Source organism: Stegostoma tigrinum, chromosome 5, assembly GCF_030684315.1.
Source record: "Stegostoma tigrinum isolate sSteTig4 chromosome 5, sSteTig4.hap1, whole genome shotgun sequence".
Classification (NCBI taxonomy): domain Eukaryota; kingdom Metazoa; phylum Chordata; class Chondrichthyes; order Orectolobiformes; family Stegostomatidae; genus Stegostoma; species Stegostoma tigrinum.
Window position 1 is genome coordinate 128,349,952 of NC_081358.1, and position 26,966 is coordinate 128,376,917.

Sequence of the window (26,966 nt, forward strand, 5' to 3'; positions counted from 1 at the left end):
TCCTTTGTGTTTCCCTATCAAATGTAGCTCATTGGCTGTAAATATTTCAAAGTAAATGAGAAAGAAATCATCAATGTCTTGAAAATTTAAGGAAGCTTTTAGACAATCAAAAGACTGACACAGGACAGAGAAGACTAGAACCCAAAATCTGTCTTCAGGCAGACCACATAATGATGTCTTCTTTCTACTGAGTCCTTAGTTACATCTCCACAAGTACAAACATCCAAGTACTGTCAATGGCACAGTTTCACTTCAATGAAGGATGTTCACCAAGTTCATGATGACAGAATCACTTTTGACTGATTATCTGGTTAAAGGGTTACATTACTGTACCATCACAGAAACCTCACTGGTCTCTCAGGATGAAATTTTATCCCAGCATTAGGCTGTAGCCTTATGTACAATTCTCTTTGTAATCATGAACTGCTGATACAGAGTCTAACTGCAACATTCCAAACATCTGAAAACCTTTCAGGAGACTCTACCTATTTTGGATGAAATGTAGCTTTAGCATGACAGGAGTTAGCAAAATGTTGTTTATTCTTAATTGTTTTGCATTTAAGTATAAAGTTTTCTAATCCACCACAATCTACCCTCTTGATTTTCTGTTACTACGGTTTATCTGATGTGTAGTCAATCTGTTGAGGCACAGACTGATATATTTTTGTAGCATACATAGATAAAACAAACACAAAAGGGTTTGTATCAACTATGTGACCTAATTATAACAAGTGCTTCAATGGGCTCCTAAGCAACACCACACTATCAAAATAGGAAGTGACAGCTCCTTGTTTAGAGGACTCTTGGCATATATTCTATGGGGAAAGGATGTATAATCAGATTGCAGATACAGTCATCATATAGGGTGGGAGCTACGTCTGTGATCTCTGGACTTTGGGCTCTACAGAAACACTTTACTCAGTGACAGAAACATTTGGCAAAGAAAAGTGCTTAATAAACACAGCACACTTTCTAATACAGGCACACGTTAACATGGGCATGAGAGCACATGTCAGAGGAGATATGACGTACATGCTTCAGGACGGGCACTCACAACAGCACACGTCAACGTAGACTTCAATGTGAGACTACACTTAGCATCATGGACACAACAACATATAACAGTACATGTTGATTTGCACTCGGGCACACATGCTAGCAGACACAAAAGCACCCTCAACATGAATACCTATCAGGACACATGAACACTCAAAAACGAACTACATTAGCATGCATGCAACATCTGAAGTCACATATTATAACAGATTAAAGAGCAGATAATGCACCTATGCAAAAACTAAAAAATATGGTCTGAGAACACAGACTAGGTGGTAGAATACAAGAGTACAAAGCAAACAGTCAAACTTTCTAGTTTCACAACATTTCTTCCCCACAACATAGCTCTCTCATGATAAATTGAAAAGAATGCCAAAAAACAGCTTCCAGAAAAGGGTATTCAGCAGAAATTCTGTGGTGTCTCCACACTAACACTATATTCGAAAGTTTTTGCTTAATAAAACTGTCTAATCACACAATTACACAGCTACAAGATCCATGTTAACATACATATACACAGAAGCACATTCAATGACACATTCATGATAGCAGGGACAGCAGCAAACAATAATACAGAAGTGAGAGCAGACATGAATATACAGACAGGGGTATACATCATGTTCATACGCAATTATACAGATGACAACAACTGTGCACTAACCTATGTGGCATATGCAGACATGAAATAGTGACATACGCTCAGGCCACATACAGGAGGACATACAAGAGGACAACGCTCACCGACGTGATTAATGACACACACACACACACACACACACACATAGACAACAAAGGGTTAACCAAACAGGTTTCACACAATTTCCTTACAAACAAAAAGTGCTTTCTCTCCAATTAAATGTAATGGAATGCTAACAAAAACCCTTCGAGAAAGAACAGTCATTCTCAGAAGCCCCAGCTGCCCGTCCACTTGGTTGGTACAGGCAGCAGGAGTTGTGGTTGGTTCCAGACGACTGACATTTGAAGATGGGGTAGTTGACATAGGCAGCTCCATATCTCTCACCTTCCCCTTAAGGGGGACAGAAATCTGCAAAGTAGGGATGCTGCAAGGCTTCCTCAGCTGAAATCCTTTGTACTGGGTTACATTTTAACAGATTCTGCAAATAAAAACAAAAAGGCATAAATATATTTCAAGACACAGGCCAGACAATTGTAAACACTGTCCTTTCACAGGAGAGGAGTTAAAACTTGCATAGATGGACCACTATTGGTATTCCTACAGAAAACTCTGACACAAGATAGATTTGTTTTTTTGACGTAATCCCAAATGGTTAAGGGCCACAACAAAAATTGGTAAAAGTTTGGTAAGAACAATTTCAATTGGGAGGCTAGGTACATTGAAATGGAAAATATTACCATCTTATATAAAGCACAGGGACAGGTCATTTGGCCCAACCAGTCCATGTTCCACTCAAGCCTCTTGCCATCTTTCCTAAAATCTAAACCTGTAGTGCAGAGTTCCACATTTTCAACACACTTTAACAAGTTTCCTCCAAAATCCCTGTTAGTCCCATGAGTATGTTATTGTGGAGTCCCTAGTTCTGCTCTTCTCCACAAGAGGAAACATTCTCTGTATCCACTCGATTAAAACTTTCAATCATTTAAAAGATCTCAATTAGATCATACCCTCAGCCTCCTCTTCTCAACAGACACAGTCTGCCAATCACAGTTCTAGTGTGATCTTCAAAAATCAACTGCACTCATAGGCACTGGAGTGTGGCGATTTAAACACTTTTGTTAAAAAAAGAGACAAATTACCATTTTATTCTTTCTTGTAAGGTGAGCAGAACTGCACAGTCTTCTAAGTATGGTCTAACAGTGCTCTTTTCTTTATTCTTACATTGGACATCGGTGTCACAGGTAAGCTTGTCGCCCATCTCTAACTGCTCTTTACTATGGGGCTTGCTCAGTCATTTCAGAGACCATTTAACAGTCAACTACATTGCTGTACGTCTGGAGTCACATGTAGGTCAGACTGGGTAAACATGGCAGATTTCCAACCCTAAAGGGATGTTAGTGAAGCAGATGGGGTTTTTTTACATCACATAACTAGAAACTAGCATTTGATTCTCAATTTATGAATTGAATTTAAATTCCATCAGCTGCCGCAGTGGGATTTGAACCTTTGCCCAAGAACATTAGCCTGACCCTCTGAATTGTTAGCTTCAGTGATATTAAAACTATACCACTACCTTTGAGATAATGGGAACTGCAGATGCTGGAGAATCCAAGATAATAAAATGTGAGGCTGGATGAACACAGCAGGCCAAGCAGCATCTCAGGAGCATAAAAGCTGACGTTTCGGGCCCAGACCCTTCATCAGAGAGAGGAATGGGGTGAGGGTTCTGGAATAAATAGGGAGAGAGGGGGAGGCGGACCGAAGATGGAGAGAAAAGAAGGTAGGTGGAGAGAGTATAGGTGGGGAGGTAGGGAGGGGATAGGTCAGTCCAGGGAAGACGGACAGGTCAAGGAGGTGGGATGAGGTTAGTAGGTAGATGGGGGTGCAGCTTGGGGTGGGAGGAAGGGATGGGTGAGAGGAAGAACAGGTTAGGGAGGCAGAGACAGGTTGGACTGGTTTTGGGATGCAGTGGGTGCTTTGATACAGGTTTAGGATAACTTTTCCTGCTTTTCAAAGAGCAAAGAAAATGACAGCACAGGAACAAGCCCTTCGGCCCCCCCAAGCCTGCGCTGATCCAGATCCTCTGTCTAAACCTATCGCCTATTTTCCAAGGATCTGTATCCCTCTGCTCCCTGCCCATTCATCTATCTATCTAGATACATCTTAAATGACGCTATCGTGCCCACCTCTACCACCTCCGCTGGCAACACATTCCAGGCACCCACCACCCTCTGCGTAAAGAACTTTCAATTCTATTCCTCTAGAAGTAAAATCAATAGTTTAATTTGCCTTTTTGTTATGGCCTTGCTCATCTGCGGCACAACCTTTACTGATTACAGTATTGGTACTCGGAGATCCTGGTGTCTCTTTCCAACTAAACCTCCATGTAGCAGTGATCTGCCTGCTCTTCCAAAACAACCTCACATTAATTATTGTTGAACTTCAATTGCCAGTTATTTTACCCACTTTCCAAGCTTATTAAATTCTCTGCCTCTCTGATTTGGTGTCATCTACAAATTTAGAAAATATATTTTTAATTTCAAACTCCATACTGTTAATGTAATGTGATGTGAACAGCAGGCCAAGTATGATCCCTGTGAAACATCTCTTCCCATTTGCTGCTACTTTGAATAACTCCCACTCTTTGTCTCGAAGCCACAGAACAATGCACCCTGATACTTGTCCTGACTCCACATTTTCTGACCCGATTCATTAGTTTATTATGAGGCACATTATCAAAGGCCTTTTAAAAATTCAGAAGTATTACATCTCTTGCGATACCATTGTCTAATCTTCTCATCACCTCAAACATGTTCAATGCAATCGGTCCTCTTTGGAAATTGATGCTCTGTACTGATCAACTTGAAGAGTCCTTTCTTTGTACTATCTTAAGAGAAACAAATGTTGGAAAAGATGGGCACATGGGACCAGGTGAATCATCCTTATTTAGAAACAGCATAGACATCATGGTCAAATGATCTCTGTGCTGGAACTATTTTTTAGATTCTATAAAATCTCTTACATGAGGTCTGAACCCACAGAATCAGAGACAACTTGCATCAGGGAACTCTAGCCGCCAATACAGCAGACTGGAGGAGTTAACAAGTACAGTTTTAATGGCTCAATTCTCATAGGAATTGCTTTAGTGCCCAAAGCATCTCTCACCTGGAGTAAGTCTCGTCCAGTAGTGTTGAGTTTTGGAACGACATTCAGTAAAGATGTTGTCGCAGGATACATGGGATATGGCTAGAAAAGAACAATCAGAGATTCACGTCAAACTGCCTACGACGAGTGCAAAGATTACACTGAATGGATGAGTCTTGTAGTGGGCATACAGTAAACAAACAGATCAAATGTTCATGTTGAAAATCATTAACAATTAGTCCTTCTAATACCCTGTTGTCCTGATCTCCCCTCTCCAAGAAACTCATGCTGGCTGCAGTGCTTGTGATTTTCATTTCCAACATCAATAAATGCTGAAACAGACCTCAAGACTCAGCTTTGGAACGTTAACCGTTTTTTCTCTCTCCATAGACGCTGCCAAACTGCTGAGTTTCTCCAGCATTCTCTGTGTTTGTTTCAGATCTGCAGAACTCTGCTTCTCTTGAGAGTCTATAAATGCTGGCCATGCCAGCAATGCCCACATCCCATAAACAAGTTAATAACACTCACTAAAGCCAGTGCGTCGAATGAATTGGCCTGGCTCTGATTTTAAGTTTAGGCTGCCAATGGAGCCTTTTCAGTCCCGCAATCCATAGCACAGCTACTGAGTGACTAATAGTACAGACATGCCATCACACAATGTGAAATGGGTCACATTACCCCAGGGACAAGAGGGCCTGGGGCAGAAGGAAGATGAGGTTAGAGCCAGGGAGAGGACAGGGGTCCTCAGATTTCTGTTCCTTGGAGATCCAGTCTTGCACCAATCTCTAAAACTATGGGCAAGCAATAATTCCAATGCCATAAACCCAAACCCTTCGATCCCTCAACAAACCAGCAAGATACGGTCTCTACTTCAATCACAGGAAATGGTCCCTTTGTATTTTACACACTCTATAAAATCATCCTTTCAGCTTCACCGCGCTAATGTAAACTCTCCTCACAGGAGGACACAGAGGCTGACTCCAGCAGGAATGCTCCATTCACCTTGTAGTCAGGTAGTTTGGTCATGGAAGGCCACTGCTCCTCAGTCGGGGTTCCCAGCAAAGTGTAACTGTTAAGGAACATTCAGGAAAGTGGGGGCAAGGAAGGCTAGATTGAGATTTGCCAAGAGATAGGGAGGGGGATGAGACGCGTGCGTGTGTGTGTATTGAAAGAGAAAGAGAGAGTCGCAGTAGAAAGTGAGAGAACAATAGCTTTGACATAACCAGAACCTCTCCAGCAGTACTTTCTCCTCCTGTCACTGTATTACCTCAAATATCTAACTCCCTCCTTATCCTGATTTGCACACTGCTCCTGGATGCTGTCCTGGACAGACACAGATGCAGCTTCTCACAGTTCAAGCTGACACAGAGCTGAAGCTCAAGAGTGATCCAGTTTTATTCAGTTAGACTGTCTACCTTGTGGGGCCAAACCTCAAAACAATCAGTCAAGTTCAGTCAAACACAGATGAGACCTTGTCATTGAGGTTCACTACAAACTACAACCCTTCCCACCTGTCTGACTACGTCCTTCAGCTGTAGGTAACCCATAAGCATCTTTATCGCTGTCCTCTCTTTCCAGCTCCAAACATAATTCAATAACTCTGAGCTTCAGTCTCAACAGCGTCAGCCTCAGGCATCATGTAACATCGTGACAGGAAGAGGTTATTTCATTCTTGGAGTTGTTCCACACAACACTAAGATCATGGCTGCTCTGTGAGCTAACTCCACGTGCCTTTCTCCTAAATAATTTCAGTTAGCAAGTAAAACAACACCAAATTTAAAATTAACAACCAAGCTAGAATCAACTGAGGGTTGAGCATGAAAGTTTCAAACTTCCACAACTCCTCAATAACAGTAATGAAAAGAAATGAAGATTGGAGGGTGGCTAATGTAACCCCACTATTTGAAAAGGAGGGGGGGATGATTGGTAATCAGAGACTGGTTGGCTGAGCATCTTATCTGTGGAATCAGTGGACCAGTAATCCACTGGTATCCAGACATGAGTCTGAATCCCACCATGGCAGTGGAATTTGAATTTGGCAAAATCTAGAATTCGAAGCTAGCCATTATTGATTGTGTAAAGCTCAGTTTGGTTCCCTAATGTCCTTTAGGGAAGGAAACTGCCATCCTTACCTGGTCTGACCTACGTGTGACTCCAGGCCCACAGCAATGTGGTTAACTCTTAACTGCCCTTTGAATCACCTGAATAAACTTCTCAATTCATCGGCATTTGGGTTTGGGTAACAAATCCTGACCTTGCCAGTGACACCCAGGCCCTTCCTGCCAATCAATCCTGGAAAGGTACCCAGGACAGTGGGATGGTCACCTCCCCTGTGCCTCCATGCCCTTTGTTCAACACAGATCCCAAGGCCTCTCTTCAGTTACCTTGTGCTGAGCTGTTGACCCTTTCTAGACAGATAACAGGCCACACAAAGCACCATCCTATTGACTTAGAAACGTCAACATTGGAAGGCTAAACCAAGACCTGAACATGTTAATAATAGAAAACAATTCCTCTGCTGAGGTGGCTTCAACCTGTGCTCACCAATTTTGAATGCAATCCGAAAAATACTGTGTGTCTTTAGAATGCTAGATGACCACCAATGCATCCACTACTTCCGTGGCCGCTTCCTTTAATATTCTGGGATGTAGACCATCAGGCCTTGGGGATTTCTCAGTTTCTAGCACCAATTCTTCTCTTTTAACATACTGACCACTCTTGCAGCCTGCTTTTATATTCTTCTACACTCTCATAGGAACATGGGAATTAGGAGCAGGAATGGGGATTTCAGCCCTCCAAGCCCGCTCCACCATTTAACATAATCATGACTGATTTTATCCTGGTCTTAACTCCACTTACCAGCCTGCTGCCCAAGGCCCTTTCTCCTGCTTTTCATCAGAAACATATCTGTTTCTTTCTTGAATCTGTTGATTGTTTGTGCCTCCACTGCACCTGGGGCAGTAAGTTCCACAGATTCACAACCCTCAGAGTAGTTTCTCCTCGTCTCGGTTTTCAACCTACCTCCTCTATATCTATGCCCTCTTGTCCTAGACAGTCCCACAAGGGGCAACATCTGTTCATTATCCACCTCATCAATTCCCTTTAGATTTTATATAGCTCTATCAGACTCCCCCCTCATTTTATGGAACTCTATTCAGCTGCTCCTCATACAAGAACCCTTTCATCCTTGGAATCAATTCGGTGAACCTCCTCTGAACTGCCACCAAATCCTTCTTCAAGTAAGGAGACCAGACCTGGACACATTCTCCAGTTGTGATCTCACCAATGCCTTATATAATTGTAACAACACTTCTTCAGTTCTTTAATACAGGCTTTTTGCAATAAATGCTGGGATTTCATTTGCCTTTCTTATTATATGCTGCACCTACAATCCCACTGTCTGTGATTCATGCACAAAGAAACCTGATCCCTCTGCACTGATGCACTTTGAATCTGCTTCCCACTTAAATAATAATTTGCATTTCATTTTTCCAGCCAAAACAGATAACCTCACACCTATCCGCATTAAACTCCATCTGCCAGATTCTGGCCTATTCTCTTAGCCTATTACTATCCGTTGAAAACTCTTTACCACCTCATCACTGCCTGCTTTCCCATCTGTTTTAGTGTCTCCATGAACTTTGCCATGTTATACTCTGTCTCTATTTCTCTCTCTGAAGCAACCACACCTCTGATCCCAGCACAGTCAGTCAGCCCCTCCCTAAACTCTGAGGCCCACCCGGTTTGTCTGCCCCTCCCCGACCTCTGGCCTCACCGTCCATTTAGTCAACCTCTCCCCAACTCCGAACCCCCACCTAGTTAGTCAGCCCTTCCCTAAACTCTGAGTCCCACCCAGATAGTCAGCCTCTCCCCAACTTCTGACCTCACCTCTGCAAACACACCCCACCCCGAGTCACTCAGCAAATCCACAACCTCTGATCCCTCTGCCCGAACAGTACAGATTCCCATATTTGTATGTCATCTCCCACAAGCTTCAAACTTCTGCCTCTAGCTTCCTGAACTGTCTATACATTTGCTCTAATAGTGTTGGCTGACATTCAGTCACAAACTCTCCAAACCGTGCATTCTCATGTAGAAACTCTCAAAACTTACTGTGACCATAAGTCCTAAACTTTCCTCCCTTTCCAAGGTTGGCCTCAGTTCCTCCGACAGCTCAGGATGCTATTTACAGAAAAGCTACTGTATAAATGCAGGATAATAAAATGTGAGGCTGGATGAACACAGCAGGCCCAGCAGCATCTCAGGAGCACAAAAGCTGACGTTTCGGGCCTAGACCCTTCATCAGAGGCGCTCTCTGATGAAGGGTCTAGGCCCAAAACGTCAGCTTTTGTGCTCCTGAGATGCTGCTGGGCCTGCTGTGTTCATCCAGCCTCACATTTTATTATCTTGGATTCTCCAGCATCTGCAGTTCCCATTATCACTGTATAAATGCAGGCTACTTTTGTTACAATCTTCTACACATGACTACAAGCACAGGATTCAAAAAGGATATCGGAAAATCCTCTTCAATTGATCGTCCACATCATTCCCAGGGAACAATGGCCTTCCTGCATTTGCTAACTCTGTAAAAGAAAGCATTTTTTTTTATGGGAATGCTGCAGTGGGAGCTTCCAGAAGAATTATTTCATTCAAAATATAATCCATTCTCAAACTGCAAACTCATAAAGAGCATCTTAATTCCATGGGATCATTTTCTCTTCATTACTTATTGCACTCAGTTTCAAACGATCAAAGTAAAAGTTGAAATAAACACAAAATGCTGGAGAAGCTCAGGTCTGATAACATCTGTGAAGAGAGAAAGAGTGTTAACATGTCAAGTCCAAAGTGACTCGCTTCTTCAGAAGTGAAGAGAGAGTTGAATAGTGACAGGTTTTAGGCTGTACAGAAAGATGGGAAAGAGTGAAATAGATTATTTCTTCAGTTCCTTACAGGAGCAGGACTTGGCATTAATAAAGTCTACAATGTACCGCAGAAATATTTGTGGCAGGGGCCCCAAGTGGGACAGGAATAAGAAAGGTACAATATATCCCACAGGCATCGCTCGGGCCTTGACTGGTTTCCAATGGCCACACCTTTCATTTAAAGAGAAGTTAAAGGAGAAATTGTTTGACAAGAGGACAGGCTCAGCCAGGAGGAGGAGGGTGTGATGGCTGGGGATTGTTCAGGCTTCAGTTCAGGGAAGAAGTGGAGAATCCTGGCCTGGTCAGAAGAATCATGAATGTGGAAAATGGTTGAATGTGTCAGTCTGTGACGTACCTGCAAATATACAGCCAGCCGACCACATGTCTATGGAAGTGGAGTAGAGCTTGGCACCAAACAACACATCTGGGGGGCGGTACCACAGCGTGACTACCTGCAAGGAACAAAGGGCAGGTTAAGCATGACCCATGCTCCTATTATTAGAGCACTGACTGCTACACCCAAGGAATAATCCGGCACGCAGCCAGCCAACTGAAATCAAGATTCAAACAGCAGCAGTGACCAAATGATCAGTTAATCAGGAGGTAGGTTGTGAAGTAATGCAAGTGTTGATTTTAAGGAAATTTATGATCATAGTCACAGGCCATAGGCAGTCACAACTTGTGCACATTTCTGATAGTTTATTGAGTTTGTTAAGAAGTGGCAGTTTAGATTTGATACAATGACAGTTGTGGATGGTCCAATGATATTAAAGGGGACACAGCTTATTGGTGCAGTCTGTTTCAGTGTCATTAAAGTTTTGAAGGCAGCATCCTGCTCTCTAGTTGAGGTGTTCGTGAATTCCTCCCAAGGTCTTCGTCCACCTCTTCTTCTGACACAACTGAAGAAGACAACTCTGAAGGAGGGCCTTCAAGGACCACAACATCCCCCCGGCAGTGGTCGAGAGCGCCCTTGACCGCGTCTCCCGCATTTCCCACAACACATCCCTCACACCCCGACCCCGCAATAACCGCCCTAAGAGAATTCCCCGCGTTCTCACACACCACCCCACCAACCTCTGGATACAACGCATCATCCTCCGACACTTCTGCCATCTACAATCCAACCCCACCACCCAAGACATTTTTCCATCCCCACCCTTGTCTGTCTTCCGCAGAGACCAGTCTCTCTGTGACTCCCTTGTCCGCTCCACAATCCCCTCCAACCCCACCACACCCGGCACCTTCCCCTGCAACCACAGGAAGTGCTACACTTGCCCCCACACCTCCTTCCTCACCCCCAGCCCAGGCCCCAAGATGACTTTCCATATTAAGCAGAGGTTCACCTGCAAATCTGCCAATGTGGTATACTGCATCCATTGCACCCGGTGTGGCTTCCTCTACATTGGAGAAACCAAGCGGAGGCTTCGGGGCCGCTTTGCAGAACACCTCTGCTCGGTTCGCAATAAACAACTGCACCTCCCAGTCGCGAATCATTTCAACTCCCCCTCCCATTCCTCAGACGACATGTCCATCATGGGCCTCCTGCAGTGCCACAATGATGCCACCCGAAGGTTGCAGGAACAGCAACTCATATTCCGCTTGGGAACCCTGCAGCCCAATGGTATCAATGTGGACTTCACAAGCTTCAAAATCTCCCCTTCCCCCACTGCATCCCAAAACCAGCCCAGCTTGTCCCCTCCCCCCCACTGCATCACAAAACCAGCTGGCCTGCTGTGTTCATCCAGCTCCACACTTTGTTATCTTGGATTCTCCAGCATCTGCAGTTCCCATTATCTCTGAAGGAGGGCTGCCCTCTGAACCAAGCACTTGCTGATATTGGACTGGTAGCTTACTCAGTAGTTAATCAATTGTCTGAATCCTTTTGGCCAATGAACATGGCACAGATAGTCATAATGTCATGATGCCAGGAGTTGTAACAATTGTTAGAAAGTCTCAAAGTGGCTGCTCACCACCATCTTCTCAAAGCCTATGAAGGACACTGGCCCAGTCAGCAACATCCACATTCACACGTGAATTACAAAACAAAGTTTTTGTCTGTTTAGCAAGATGTGACATATGGAAAAGCACAGGAGTCTGTTCTGGCCCTCAAACATTTACAATTGACATCAATGACTTAGACAAGGGAGTGAAGGCATGGTAGCCAAATTCATATACAACACCGAGAGAGGCAGGAAAGTAAACTGTAAATTGTGCAGAAGTCAAGCAAGTTGCAGACAGGTTGAGTGAGTGATCAAAAGAAGTAAAAAAGCAATAGGGATTAAATGTAAGTTTATAAAAAGATGTTACAACAGAAGTGAGGCAACACCTCATGAGCTAGTACTGTGAGGCACGTTTGATCAGGAATGAAAACTCTAAGGTTCCGCAGCAGCAGATATGACTGGGTAGGGCACCCCTGTATCAGCTTTCAGAGCAAACTAGGTGATATAAACCGATCAGAGAGGTGGGCTTGGAGGGAAAAATCCTTCCTCCTCACCTTTATTGAAAGGAGAGGTTAGGCGAGTATATTTGAGAAAGGTACCCAGCCTGATGTCACACTTGCAAACGTCAACAAATAAGAAAACATCCCTTCAGAAACAATCTCAGAGCTGGTTATGCCTACGGATCCATACACTGCTTTATTCCGAGAGTTGATGAGACAAGTCTGGGAAGGTGATTTGAAATTGTTCTCCTACCTCTGCAGAGTAACATCGGACAGGGATTCCAAATGCTCGAGCAAGCCCAAAATCAGCCAGCTTCAGCTCACCATTCTTAAAGAGTGGAACAGAAAGCAGTGACATACAATAATAACATAGTCACAGTGAATTTACAATTCTCACAAACATTGCTGTCACCCTCTCCTGAGATTTCCCAGAACAGGTACTCCTCCCATTCCACAACTATGCCCAAAACAGACAGCGGATTTCTCAGGCCCAGACCCTCTAGACTATTAACTTCGTGTCCATACATCCCACTGAAGGGCTGTGTACATTCGGCAGTATTTCAGTTTCCCTGAGCATCTCTCATGAATTTTGTGCAGCTTTCCCAAAGCCCTCCAGGCCCCTCATTTGGGTTTATCTGACTCCGGTGGTCTCTGCAGTACACTCGGACTCACCCTGTTGATCAGGAGGTTTTGAGGTTTCAGGTCTCTGTGTAACACATTTCTGCTGTGACAGAATGCCAAGCCCTTCAGTAACTGATACATAAATGACTGCAGGAAAAGAACAAATGAAATTGTGAGATTAGAGACAGACAGGTTTGCCCAGGAAGTGTTTATAGGACAATGTATCCATTTCTAAAATACACAGCGTGGCCAACAGATGTAAAGGAAACTCTGTTTACCTTCACAATCTCAGGATCCAGGTCTCCATTGCAGCTGTCAAAATACTTCTTCAAATCCTGTCATAAGAGGTGAAGCTGTAAAAACCATACATACAAGAGACCCTTCCACAAAACGTTAATTACAGACAGGGCAAAGGTCTAACGGTGAGATTTTAACCTGCAATGCACTCTTGGTCATCAGGTCTGCAATTTCTAAAATCTAATACCCTTGGATTCGATTGCAGCTTGTGATCCACCCTTGGGGATTTATTATTCCATATGTAACCTCACAACCCCAGGCTACACTCCTTCTCCAGCCATTATTATTCTATATGTAAACCAACAGCTGTAAATTCCTCATATAGATTCCAGTCTGTACCTCACTGCTGGGCATCTGTTATATGAACCATCAAAATGATGCAGCACAGAAAGGGCCATTTGGTTCAGCTTGTCCATGTCCATAAGACCATAAGACATAGGAGTGGAAGTAAGGCCTTTCAGCCCATCAAGTCCACTCTGCCATTTAAATCATGGCTGATGGGCATTTCGACACCACTTCCCTGCACTCTCCCCGTAGCCCTTGATTCCTTTTGAGATCAAGAACTTGTCGATCTCTGCCTTGAAGGCATCCAACGTCCCGGCCTCCAATGCACTCTGCGGCAATGAATTCCACAAGCCCACCACTCTCTGGCTGAAGAAATGTCGTCTCATTTCAGTTTTAAATTTACCCCCTCTAATTCTAAGGCTGTGCCCACGGGTCCTAGTCTCCCGGCCTAACGGAAACAACTTCCTAGCGTCCACCCCTTCTAAACCATACATTATCTTGTGAGTTTCTATTAGATCTCCCCTCAACCTCCTAAACTCTAATGAGTACAATCCCAGGATCCTTAGCCGTTCATCATACGTTAAACCTACCCTCCACGTGAATCTCTGCTGGACATGCTCCAGGGCTAGTATGTCCTTCCTGAGGTGTGGGGCCCAAAATTGGACACAGTATTCTAAATGGGGCCTAACTAGAGCCTTATAAAGCCTCAGGAGCACATCGCTGCTTTTACATTCCAACCCACTTGAGATAAACGACAATCCAGAGACACCCAGATGCCCTTTTTAATCCTATCTTACTGCACACAGCTCTCCATCTTACATCACTTAACATGCAAACCCAGGTACTTTATGAAACAATTTAGGGTCTCTGCCTCCACCATCAACTCTGGCAGCTCATTCCATACACACACGGGGAGGTGATGGCACAGTAGTACTGTCACTGGCCTGCTAACCCAGACACCCAGATAATGTTCTGGGAACCCGGGTTCGAAACCCACCATGGTAGATGGTGGAATTTGAATTCAATCAATATCTGGACTTAAGAGTCTAATAACTACCGTGAGTCCATTGTCGGGGAAAACCCATCTGGTTCACTAATGCCCTTTAGGGAAGGAAACTGCCATCCTTACCTGGTCTGCCTACAAGTGACTGCAAACCCATAGCAATGTGGTTGACTTTGAAAGGCCCTCTGGGCAATAATACTGCTTAGCTAGTGACACTCATCCCATGAATGAATTTAGAGAAAAATCTGTACTGCATCCTCTCAAGTTTAGTAACTTTATACCATCCTTCCCTTTGAAGGGTAAACAGAATTGCACACAGTATTCTAAAAGCGACCATGAAATAAGCCATTCAGCCCCCTGAGTTTGCTCCTCCATTCAATGAGATCATGGCTGATCTGATAATCCTCAGCTCCACTTTCCTGCCTTTTCCCCCACTGCCCTTGATTCCCTTGGTTTATTAAAAATCTGTCCATCTCAGCCTAGAATATACTTGATGTGGAGGTGCCGGTGTTGAACAGAATGGACAAAGTCAGAAGTCACACTGCACCAGGTTATAGTCTGATAGGTTCATTTGAAATCACAAGCTTTCAGAGCACTGCTCTTCCATTAGGTGAAGTGGAGAGAAGCACAAACACACAGAATTTACAGTCAGAGAGATTGTTGCAAAATAATTACAGGTAATTAGAAGTGTCAAAAGAGTACAAACAGTGACAGTGGAGTGTCAAGAGGTCGAGTAACAAGTCTTTGCAGGTGATCAAAAGTGTCAACAGCTGAACAGCAAGGGTGGGGATGACCTATGATCTGATTAAGGCAGAGAGATAATTACAAAAAAAAATCAAAAAATGATGGTGCTGCAGACAACCAAAGTGGGCCTCTTGCTGAGATATTTGTATCATCAAGTGGTGAGGTGCTGGAAGACTGGCTAATGTGGTGCCACAATTTAAGAACGTGGTAAAGAAAAGCCAGGGAAATGTATTCCTGCAGGCCTGACATCAGTGATCGGCAAGTTATTTGAAGGAATCCTGAGGGGCAGGGCTTACATGTATTTGGAAAGGCAAGGACAATTTAGGGATAGTCAACATGGCTTTGTGCATGGCAAACCGTGTCTAACTTGATTGAGTTTTTTGAAGTAACGAAGAGGATTGATGAGGGCAGAGCGTTAGGCGTGATCTATATGGATTTCAGTAAGGCATTCGACAAGGTTCCTCATGGTAGATTGGTTAGCAAGGGTAGATTACATGGAGTAGAGAGAGAATTAGCCATCTGGATATAGAACTGGCTCAAAAGTAGAAGACAGAGGATGGTGGTGGAGCGTTACTTTTCAGACTGGAAGCCTGTGACCAGTGATGTGCCACAAGGATCGGTGCTGGGTCCACTGCTTGTCAACATTTATGTACATAATCTGGATGTGAACATAGGAGATATGGTTAGTAAGTTTGCAGATGACACCAAAAATGGAGATGTAGTGGACACTGAAGAAGGTTACCTTACAGTACAACGGGATCTTGATCAGATGGGCCAATGGATCGGGGGGGTGGCAGATGGAGTTTACTTTAGGAAAATGTGAGATACTGCATTTTAAAAAGGCAAATCAGGGCAGGTAAGATCCGGTGGAGTGTTGCTGAACAAAGAACCTTGGAGTGCAGGTTCATAGCTCCTTGAAAGTGGAGTCATAGGGAGACAGGAGAGTGAAGAAGGGGTTTAATATGCTTGCCTTTACTCGTAAGAGCATTGAGTATAAGAGTTGGGAGTCATGTTGCTGCTCTACAGGACACTGGTTGGGCCACTTTTGGAATACTGCGCAATTCTGGTCTCCATCCAATAGGAAGGATGTTGTGAAACTTGAAAGGGTTAGAAAAGATTTAGAAGCATATTGCCAGGGTTGGACAGTTTGAGCTGAATAGGCTGGGGCTATTTTTCCTGGAGCATCGGAGGCTGAGATATGATTTACAGAGGGTGACAAAATCATGAGGGGCATGGATAGGATAAATAGACACGGTCTTTTCCCCCAGGGTGGGGGGGCAGTCCAAAACGCGAGGGTGTAGGTTTAAAGTGAGAAGGGAAAGATTTAAAAGGGACCTAAAGGGCAACTTTTTCACATAGAGAGTGGCACATGTACGGAATGAGCTGCCAGAGGAAGTGGTGGAGGCTGGTACAATTACAACATTTAAAAGGCATCCGGATGGGTATATGAACAGGAAGAGTTCAGAGGGGTATGGGCCAAATGCTGGCAAATGGGACCAGATTTATATAGAGTGTCTGGTCAGCATGGACAAGTTGTACCAAATGGACTGTTTTTATGCTGTACATCTCTATGACTCTATAAATGGCTGGAATAACACACGTATAAAAGTCACATGATGAGGGTCTAATCCAAGGAACAAGTAATCCAAAAATGTACAACCTAATTAAGATAGAGAGATCATATTAAGATTTCAAGGTGTTTGTGTCAAAACAGATTAGTAAGGAAGATTTTACAAACACAGAAAAGTAGTGGGGTGACATGTAGCGTGGCATGAAGACAGGATCACATCTTCATAGGCACGGGACTGGGCTATCAGTTTCTGCTTGGTGATTCTGTGTTGTTGTGTATCTCGAAGTTCACCTTGGAGGACGCTTAACCGAAGATCGGAGGCTGAATGCCCTCGACCACTGATGTGTTCCCCAACTGGGAGGGAACATCCCTGCTGGCGATTATTCCATGGTGAGCATTCAGCCGTTGGGAGGAGTTTGCACACTTCGGAGCATCCTTTCCTGCAGCGTATGAGGTAGACAACATTGGCCAAGTCAGGTGAGTATCTGCCGTGTACAGAATGGGTGGTGTTCTCACATATGATGGTAGTATCCCTGTCTATGATCTGACATGTCTTAAAGGTTGCCTTAGCAGGGTTGTGGGGTATTGTGGTCACTGTTCTCCTGAAGGCTGGGTAGTTTGCTGCGAACAATGGTCTGTTTGAGGTCTGACAGTTGCTTGAAGGTGAGAGGTGGGGGCGTAGGGATGGCCCTACCAAGATGTTTGCCATCATCAATGACGTGTTGAAGAACATGGCTCCACTCCACAGAAGTACTGGACGCTGAAGGGTCGTGTCTTCTGAGGAGGTCGTTGTGGTTTTTCACTGTGACAAAAGTGGCAATCAATGAGGTGAGCATCGTATCCCGTACTTATGAGAGTATCTTTCAGCATCTTTAGGTATCTACCACGTACCTCCTCATCGGAGCAGATCCTGCGTATAGACAGGGCTTGCATGTAGCAGGTGGCATCTTTAACATGTTTAGGATGGAAACTAGAGAAATGAAGCATCGTGAGGTTATCCAAGGGTTTGCAGTCGAGCGAGGTATTTAGGTGTCCATCCTTGATGAAGATCCGTGTGTCCAAGAACGAGACTGATTCTGAAGACTGTCCATGGTGAGTCTGGTGGTGGGATGAAACAGTGACTAAAGCATGGCAGAATTTTGCATTCACTTTGAGAGGGATGAACACAAGTTGGAAACAAGCGTTGGAAAAATGTTAGGAAAACTTATGGGGCTAAAGACTGATGTTTCCTGGAATTGATGGAATGCATTCTGGGATGTTTGAGGAAATAGCTACAGAGATAGTGAATGCACTGATAGTAATCTCCCAGGAATCAATTTGGAAGAGTCCCAGAGGATCGGGAAACTGCTTGTGTAACATCTTTATTTACAAAGGGAAAGAAACAAAAAACAGGTAAGTACGGGCTTAACGTGCTATTGGTAAAACGTTAAATCAATTAGAAGGGACTGTATTAGCTTAGCATTCGCAAATATGTATTATGATCAAGCAGAGTCAGAACAGCATTACAAAGAAGTCATGCCTGTCAAAAATTTACTAGAATTCTTGTGTGAGGTAACGAGCAGGATAGATAAAGGGGAAGCAATTGATGTCATATATTTGGATTTTCAGAAGGCATTTGTTAAGATGTCATATATTAGATTACTTAATAGAATAAGAGTCTATTGTATTGCAGATGGTATAGTAACAGAGAATTGACTAAATAATAGAAGACAAGAAAGTTGCAATAAGAGAGCGCCAATGATTCTCGGCCCAATCTACTTGGGAACAGCTTAAAATTCAGCAAAAAAGGACCAAGGGGAAAACACAGTATGAAAAGTAAGCTTGTAGTGAACATAAAGTCTGACATTAAGACTTCCTACAGATACATGAAGAGAAAGAGACTGGTGAAGACAAATGCAGGTCTCCTATAGCCAGAAATGGGAGAATGCATAATAGAGGACAAAGAAATGGCTGAGCAACTGAATACATACTCTAGTTCTGTCTTCACGAAAGAGGACACAAATCAGATACCAGCAATGTTGGAGAGTGCAAGATTTACTGGGAGCAAAGAATTGAGGGAGATGAATATTAGTACAAAAATGGTGCTGGGAAAATTGACGGGATTGAAGATGGATAAATCCCCAGGGCCTGATAATCTACATCTCAGAGTACTTAAGGAAGCAGCTCTATAAATAGTGGATGCATTGGTGGTCATCTTCCAGGATTCTATGGTCCCTGCAGATTGGAGGATGGCTAATGTCTCTCCAATATTCAAAAAGGGAGGTAGAGAGAAAACGGGATTATAGACCTGTGTGCCTGATATCAGTAGTGAGGAAAATTCTCAAATCCATTATCAAGGACTTTATAACAAAGCATTTAGAAAGAGTCAGCATTGATTAATGAAGAGGAAATCATACTTGACAAACCTGTTAGAATTCTAATAAGAAGTTATGAGTCAAGTTGACAAGGGGGAGCCAGTCGATGTATATTTGGACCTTCAGAAAGCGTTTGACAAAGTCCCACATAAGAGATTAATGTGTAAGATTAAAACACATCGGATAGGGGAAGTGTATTGAGATGGATAGAAAACTGGTTGACAAAGAGGAAACAAAAAGTAGGAATTAATGGGTCCTCTTCAGATTGGCAGGCAATAACTAGTGGGGTACTACAGGGATTGGTGTTGGAACCCCAGCTATTCACAATATGTACTAATGATTTGGAGGAGGTAAAAAACGTAACATCAAAGTTTGCGGATTATACCAAGTTGGGTGGGAGGGTGAACTATGACGAGGATGACGAGATCCTTCAGCATGATCTTAACAGGTTGGGTAAGTGGGCAAATCAACGGCAGATGCAGTATAATTTGGATAAATGTGAGGTTATTCACTTTGGAAGCAAAAACAAGGGGGCAGATTACTTCCTGAATGGCTATAAACTGGAAGAAGGGAGTGTGCAGTGGGACCTGGGCATCCTTGTGCACCAGTCACTGAAGGTAAGCATGCAGGTGCAGCAGGTAGTAAGGAAGGCAAATGGTATATTGGCCTTCATTGCCAGAGGTTTCGAGTACAGAAGCAGGGATGTGTTGTTGCGGTTGTACAGGGACTTGGTGAGACCATATCTAGAATATTGTGTGCAGTTTTGCTCTCCTTTTCCGAGGAAGGATGCTCTTGCTCTCGAAAGAGTGCAGCAAAGATTTACCAGGCTGATTCCAGGAATAGTGGGTGTGATGTATGAGGAGAGATTGACTAGGTTGGGATTGTTTTCGCTGGAGCTCAGACAAATGAGGGGGGAATCTCACACAGGCTTATAAAATTCTAACAGGAATAGACAGGATAGATGCAGGGAGGACATTCCCGATGGTGGATGGTCACAATATGAGGATTCAGAGTAGAGGATTTAGGATGGAGATGAGGATACATTTCTTCATCCAAAGAGTGGTGAGCCCATGGAATTCATTACCATAGGAAGTAGTTGATACCAAAACATTGAATGTATTCAAGAGGCAGCAGGAAACAGCACTTGGGGCAAATGGGATCAAAGATTACGGGGGGAAGGCAGAATCAGGCTACTGAGTTGGACGATAAGCCATGATTGTGATGAATGGCACAGCAGGCTTGAAAGGCCTCCTCTTGCTCCTATCTTCTTTGTAGACTGCTCTATAGAATAAGAGCCTATGTACTGCAGACGGTAAATCAAAATAGAGAATTGGCTAAATATTAGGAGACCAGAAAGATGTGATAAGGGGACTCCAATGAGTACAGGCCCAAATACAACTTCCTTCATATGCACGGTCCCTCCATTCCTGGTGTCAGTCTAGTGAAACTTCTCTGGACTGCCTCCAACACCATTCTATCTTTCTTTAGGTACCTGAAACTGTTCACAGTATTCCAGTTGAGGTCTGACCAGTACCTTGCACAGATTTAGCGAAACGTCCCTCCAATTACACTCCATTCCCTCTGAAAAAAGCCCAATATTCCATTTGGATCCCCATTATCCCTGAACTTGGATACTAGCCTTTCATTCTTATCCCTGGTCACCTGCAGCCATGTCTCTGTAATCACAGCATATACCAACCTATAATTTATTCACAAGTGTTTAATATAAAGACCTCAAACTCCTTGGTTTGATTCTAGACTTTAACTCACTCATGGGTTATTGTCATGTCTCACTGGAAATCAAGCCCCACTAGCCCTGAGTAATTACCAAACGTAACATTTTCATTGAAGTGTATAAGATTCCCCAATTTACTTATCACTTAGACCCAGTGTTGGCCATGTTTCTGCACATAAGAATGACTATTACAGTCAAATAGTTGTTCACCAGCAGCTAAAATCTTTTAACTGTCAACAGGACGGCACGGTGGCTCAGTGGTTAGCATTGCAGCCTCACAGCATTAGGGACCAGGGTTCGATTTCAGCCTCGGGTAACCGTCTGTGTGGAATTTGCACATTCTCCCCGTGTCTGTGTGGGTTTCCTCCGGGTGCTCTGGTTTCCTCCCACAGTCCAAAGATGTGCAGGCTAGGTGGATTGGCCATGCTAAATTGCTCGTAGTGTTCAGGGGTGTGTAGGTTATAGGGAATGGGGATGGGGATGGGTGGAATGCTTCAAGGGGCGGTGTGGACTTGTTGGGCCGAAGGGCCTGTTTCCACACTGTGGGGAATCTAATCTAAGCTAAAACACTGCTAGTTGAAACACTAACCTCCTTATAAAACTTCCTTTACACACCAGTTATAGGAAGGTATTATTAAGCTGGACAAGGTTCAGAAATTTACCAGAATGTTGCCAGATATGGAAGGTAGTTTTAAAGAAAGCTTGGATAGGCTGGGACTTTTTTTCACTGGAGTGGAGGAGGTTGAGAGGCGACCTAGTAAAAGTTTATAAAATAATGAGAGGTATAGATGGAGTTAATGGTAATTGTCCTTTCCCTAGGCTGGGGGATTTTAAGATCAAGGATCACATTTTTAAGGTGAAAGGAAAGAGATTTTAAAAAAGACATGTCACCAACAATGGGTTTCCATTCCACAGACTAATCAGCTACTCATTGCCGCCTGAACTCCAATTTGGATTGAGATAGTAGGAACTGCAGACGCTGCAGAATCTGAGATTACAAGGTATACAGCTGGATGAACACAGCAGGCCAAGCAGCATCATAGGAGCAGGAAAGCTGACGTTTTGGGCCCATTTTTGAAGAAGGGTCGAGGCTGGAAACATCAGCTTTCCTGCTCGGCCTGCTGTGTTCATCCAGCTCTACGCCTTGTTATCTCAATTTGGATACGCTCATTTACACCAGCCTGTCTGCAGTAACTTCCCCCAACTGCCTGACAAAGCAGCAATGTGGACAGCAATTACAATTGCTGGTAACATGCTTTTAAAAAGGGCATCAACGTCGTTCACAATCCTTTATTTTTAATAGCCCTTCTCCCATTTCAGTCCACTATCAAAAATATGCAAAAATAAAAATGGTCTTCACATTATCCTCTAATTCTAAATATAGACTCCTGGATCCCTCAAGTAGATACCAGACCAGAACTCAGTCCCAGGTATTTTAAAACTCTTAGATTTGATTCCAAGCAATGACTTAATCCTAGTGTATCTATTTTCTATTTACATGCATATTCTAGAACCCGCAATTAAATTCCAGCCTGTAACTCACCCCTCAGTATGTTATTCTCTATGTAAACCCCCAAAGCCTGTATCATACCCCAGCCTGTAACTCACTCTGTACTGTCTGTTGGAGCTGGAGGCTGTTGCAGGGATCTGTAGTTACCTGGTCACAATACTCAAACACAAGTGTCAGCTTCTTATCACTGTGCAGGACATCATGTAGCCTTTGGAGGAAGAAGAAAATTCAGATCAGATAAATTATCTCTGGCTGCAGAATGAATGTTTCAGAAACGAAGAGCTGCTGCGGGCCTGACTTTTGATCCTACCTTTTACAACAAATACAACTGTGTCAAGGTGAATATAATAAGAAGCAGCAGGTAGCAATGCACCACCAACGACTGAATCTTGCCCAAAGGTTAACCACCACTTCCTGAACTCTGCCCACCCACTACCTTCAAACAGTACCCTCAACAGCAAAAGTGTCCCTAAAGGCTGCCCTATGCCTGTGATTCCTCAGTCTTGTCTGACACAGCCCCCTTAGCCCAATCCTTTAGGTCCTAGCTTCAATTCCTGGCATCTCTATTGGGCATTCTTGTGACACAGTGGTACTGTCCCTTCCCTTCTCCTTGGAGGCCCAGCTTCTAGTCCCATCTGCTCCAGAGTTTTGTCATAACTTCTCTGAACAGACTGGTTAGAAAAATAGGTTAGGCTTTAAAAAAAAATCAGCCCAATTCCAACCCCTGTGTGTTGAAAACAGAGACACCCCCCCTCTTAACCATGGAAGAAACTATTGTTTTTATGGTCACTGGTGCCCTCGATCGACAGTGTCCAGTACTGGACAAAAACAAAGCAAACCTCAAGCCCCAGCACAGAGACTGCAACAAGATTGTGGACACCTGTGGCAGATGCCAGTCTTACCTCACAATATTTTTATGTTTCAACTCTTTCAGAAGGCAGATTTCCCGCAGAGCTGAGCTGGGGACACCCTAAGATATTCAGAAACAAGACAGAATTAAGTACAGTGGCTACAGATTCCTGGTGCCAGAGCAATAGTGACAGAGGGCAGTCAGATGGCATGGAAAAAGACAGCAATACCAAACAGTACATTATAGATAACAAAGTGTGGAGCTGGATGAACACAGCAGGACAAGCAGTATCTCAGGAGCACAAAAGCTGACGTTTCGGGCCTAGACCCTTCATCAGAGAGGGGGATGGGGAGAGGGTTCTGAAATAAATAGGGAGAGAGGGGGAGGCGGACCGAAGATGGATAGGGGAGAAGATAGGTGGAGAGGAGAGTATAAGTCAGTCCAGGGAGGACGGACAGGTCAAGAAGGCGGGATGAGGTTGGCAGGTAGGAAATGGAGGTGTGGCTTGAGGTGGGAGGAGGGGATGGGGAGAGGAAGAACTGGTTAGGGAGGCGGGGATGATCTGAGCTGGTTTTGGGATGCAGTGGGTCGAGGGGAAGAGCTGGGCTGGTTGTGTGGTGCAGTGGGGGGAGGGGACGAACTGGGCTGGTTTTGGGATGTGGTGGGGGAAGGGGAGATTTTGAAGCTGGTGAAGTCCACATTGATACCATTGGGCTGCAGGGTTCCCAAGCGGAATATGAGTTGCTATTCCTGCAACTTTCGGGTGGCATCATTGTGGCACTGCAGGAGGCCCATGATGGACATGTCGTCTGAGGAATGGGAGGGGGAGTTAAAATGGTTCGAGACTGGGAGGTGCAGTTTCGCAATAAACAACTGCACCTCCCAGTCTCGAACCATTTTAACTCCCCCTCTCACTTTGTTATCTTGGATTCTCCAGCATCTGCAGTTCACATTATCTCTGATCCCAAATGGTACGTTAGACCGTTTTCTCTGTATAACTGAACAAAGTGGACACACCAGAGCACAGTTTTACAGAAGAAGATATGGAATAGGAGAATCCTACTCAGGCCATGTCATTCAACAAGATCATGGCCGAGCTGGCCAGGCCTCACCTCCCGTTTCATGTCAGCTCAGCACAGACGTCAACTCTCTGAAATTTCAAAAACCTATCTACCCCCTCTTCAAGTGATCAATGATCTCGCCGAGGTAAAGAATTCCAGACATTTGCTCCCCTTTGGGAGGAAAATATTCAGCTTCACATTTAAGTTTTAAAGGAGTGTCCCCTTAATCTGTGCCCCAGTTTGAGATTGCCCCACTGAACAAAACATTTCTCAACATCGATCCTGTTAAGTCCCCTCAGAATCTTCTATGTTTCAATAAGACCACCACTCATTCTTCCAACTCTAATGAATAAACTACATGTTTAGTTGCTTGTGATAATGCAACCTCTTCAAGCCATTGTAGTAACAAATAATTAAATTTACACAGCGGCTCAGGGGTTAGCACGGCTGCCTCACAGTGGCAGGGACTCAAGATCGATTCCACCCTCGGGTGACTGTCTGTGTGGAGTTTGCATGTTCTCCCAGTGGGTTTGCACGTTCTGCGTGGGTTTCCTCCGGATGCTCCAGTTTCCTCGCACAGTCCAAAGGTTTGGAAGCGAGGTGGATCAACCATGGGAAATGCAGGGTTAGGGTGGGATGCTGTCCAAGGATTGGTGTGAACTCATTGGGTCGAATGGCAAGCTTACGCACTGGTGCAGTAGGCTAGAGCAGCATTGAGACAGTCTATTTACCTCATCATCATCATCCAGACGTACTCTCTTCAAAGCTACAATTTCATGGGTTTCCCGGTTTTTTGCCTTAAAGACAGTGCCATACGTTCCTGTCAGGAAAGCAAACAGAGCCATTTGGACCTTCATAATTTCCAACTCAAACAACTAGCATCGTGTTTTAAACATCAGCAATTAGGGAAAAAGATGGTTCAGAGAAAGTAAATAAAGAGGAACTCCAGCTCTGTCGGAGGGTCAGCGCTGAGGGAGCGGGCACTGTCGGAGGGTCAGTGCTGGGGGAGCACTGCACTGTCGGAGGGTCAGTGCTGAGGGAGCGGGCACTGTCGGAGGGTCAGTGCTGAGGGAGCGGGCACTGTCGGAGGGTCAGTGCTGAGGGAGAGTCGCACTGTCGGAGGGTCAGTGCAGAGGGAGCGGGCTCTGTCGGAGGGTCAGTGCTGAGGGAGCGGGCTCTGTCGGAGGGTCAGTGCTGAGGGAGCGGGCACTGTCGGAGGGTCAGTGCTGAGGGAGTGTCACACTGTCGGAGGGTCAGTGCTGAGGGAGTGTCACACTGTCGGAGGGTCAGTGCTGAGGGAGCGGGCACTGTCGGAGGGTCAGTGCTGAGGGAGCGGGCTCTGTCGGAGGGTCAGTGCTGAGGGAGCGGGCACTGTCGGAGGGTCAGTGCTGAGGGAGCGGGCACTGTCGGAGGGTCAGTGCTGAGGGAGCGGGCACTGTCGGAGGGTCAGTGCTGAGGGAGCGCTGCACTGTCAGAGGGTCAGTGCTGAGGGAGCGGGCACTGTCGGAGGGTCAGTGCTGAGGGAGCGGGCTCTGTCGGAGGGTCAGTGCTGAGGGAGCGGGCACTGTCGGAGGGTCAGTGCTGAGGGAGCGGGCACTGTCGGAGGGTCAGTGCTGAGGGAGCGGGCACTGTCGGAGGGTCAGTGCTGAGGGAGTGGGCACTGTCAGAGGGTCAGTGCTGAGGGAGCGGGCACTGTCGGAGGGTCAGTGCTGAGGGAGCGGGCACTGTCGGAGGGTCAGTGCTGAGGGAGCGGGCACTGTCGGAGGGTCAGTGCTGAGGGGATGGGCACTGTCGGAGGGTCAGTGCTGAGGGAGCGGGCACTGTCGGAGGGTCAGTGCTGAGGGAGTGGGCACTGTCGGAGGGTCAGCGCTGAGGGAGTGGGCTCTGTCGGAGGGTCAGTGCTGAGGGAGCGCTGCACTGTCGGAGGGTCAGTGCTGAGGGAGCGGGCACTGTCGAAGGGTCAGTGCTGAGGGAGCGGGCACTGTCGGAGGGTCAGTGCTGAGGGAGTGGGCACTGTCGGAGGGTCAGTGCTGAGGGAGTGCCACACTGTCGGAGGGTCAGTGCTGAGGGAGTGGGCACTGTCGGAGGGTCAGTGCTGAAGGAGCGGGCACTGTCGGAGGGTCAGTGCTGAGGGAGCGGGCACTGTCGGAGGGTCAGTGCTGAGGGAGCGGGCACTGTCGGAGGGTCAGTGCTGAGGGAGCGGGCACTGTCGGAGGGTCAGTGCTGAGGGAGCGGGCACTGTCGGAGGGTCAGTGCTGAGGGAGTGGGCACTGTCGGAGGGTCAGTGCTGAGGGAGCGGGCACTGTCGGAGGGTCAGTGCTGAAGGAGCGGGCACTGTCGGAGTGTCAGTGCTGAGGGAGTGGGCACTGTCGGAGGGTCAGTGCTGAGGGAGTGGGCACTGTCGGAGGGTCAGTGCTGAGGGAGCGGGCACTGGGCCCGGGCCGGACGTTGCGGTGATCGGGTGGCGCTCAGCCTTGGGACCGGGCCGCAGAGGAGCCGGCAAATCCGTTTTCTCCTTTGGCGGGAACAAGTGGGCGGTCAGCGATACTTGGACGAGCCGCTTCTCCCCCCAGAACCGGACACTCGGCCCCTCTTTCCACGCCTTTACCTTCCCCGATTTTTTCCAATTTCTCGTATTTCTGCATCGCGGCGGCCTCACACCGACCGGCGGGAGACCGGCTCACAGCGCCACCTCCCGGCTCGGAGGCTCACTTCCACCACACCACTCGGTGGATCC

At 45.6% G+C, this 26,966-nt stretch overlaps 1 protein-coding gene across 2 annotated transcripts; it reads right to left on the reverse strand.

Moving 5' to 3' along the window:
* Window positions 1–78: 78 nt before the first annotated feature.
* cdk5 (cyclin dependent kinase 5) lies at window positions 79–26,966 on the reverse strand. 2 transcript variants are annotated; one of them, XM_059646288.1, is made up of 12 exons: window positions 26,838–26,966; window positions 24,961–25,049; window positions 23,221–23,288; window positions 22,466–22,526; window positions 13,099–13,155; window positions 12,872–12,967; window positions 12,453–12,527; window positions 10,115–10,211; window positions 9,351–9,420; window positions 5,840–5,900; window positions 4,859–4,939; window positions 79–2,171 (listed from the first exon to the last, which is right to left on the reverse strand). In XM_059646288.1, the coding sequence occupies exons 1-12, from the start codon at window positions 26,872–26,874 to the stop codon at window positions 2,085–2,087; spliced, it is 879 nt and encodes a 292-aa protein (XP_059502271.1). In that variant the 5' UTR covers window positions 26,875–26,966; the 3' UTR covers window positions 79–2,084. The 2 variants fall into 2 exon arrangements, with proteins under 2 accessions (XP_059502271.1, XP_059502272.1); XM_059646289.1 differs by lacking the exons at window positions 5,840–5,900; window positions 9,351–9,420.

What these genes read in the sequence shown, in the direction of transcription:
- cdk5 (XM_059646288.1), bottom strand. Translation starts at nt 26,874, where the DNA reads ATGCAGAAATACGAGAAATTGGAAAAAATCGGGGAAG. An exon ending in GTCTGGATGATGATGATGAG is followed by an intron (nt 23,289 to 24,960) that starts GTAAATAGACTG and finishes TGAATATCTTAG; the next exon opens with GGTGTCCCCAGCTCAGCTCT. An exon ending in CAATTGAAGAGGATTTTCCG is followed by an intron (nt 5,901 to 9,350) that starts ATATCCTTTTTG and finishes TAACAGTTACAC; the next exon opens with TTTGCTGGGAACCCCGACTG.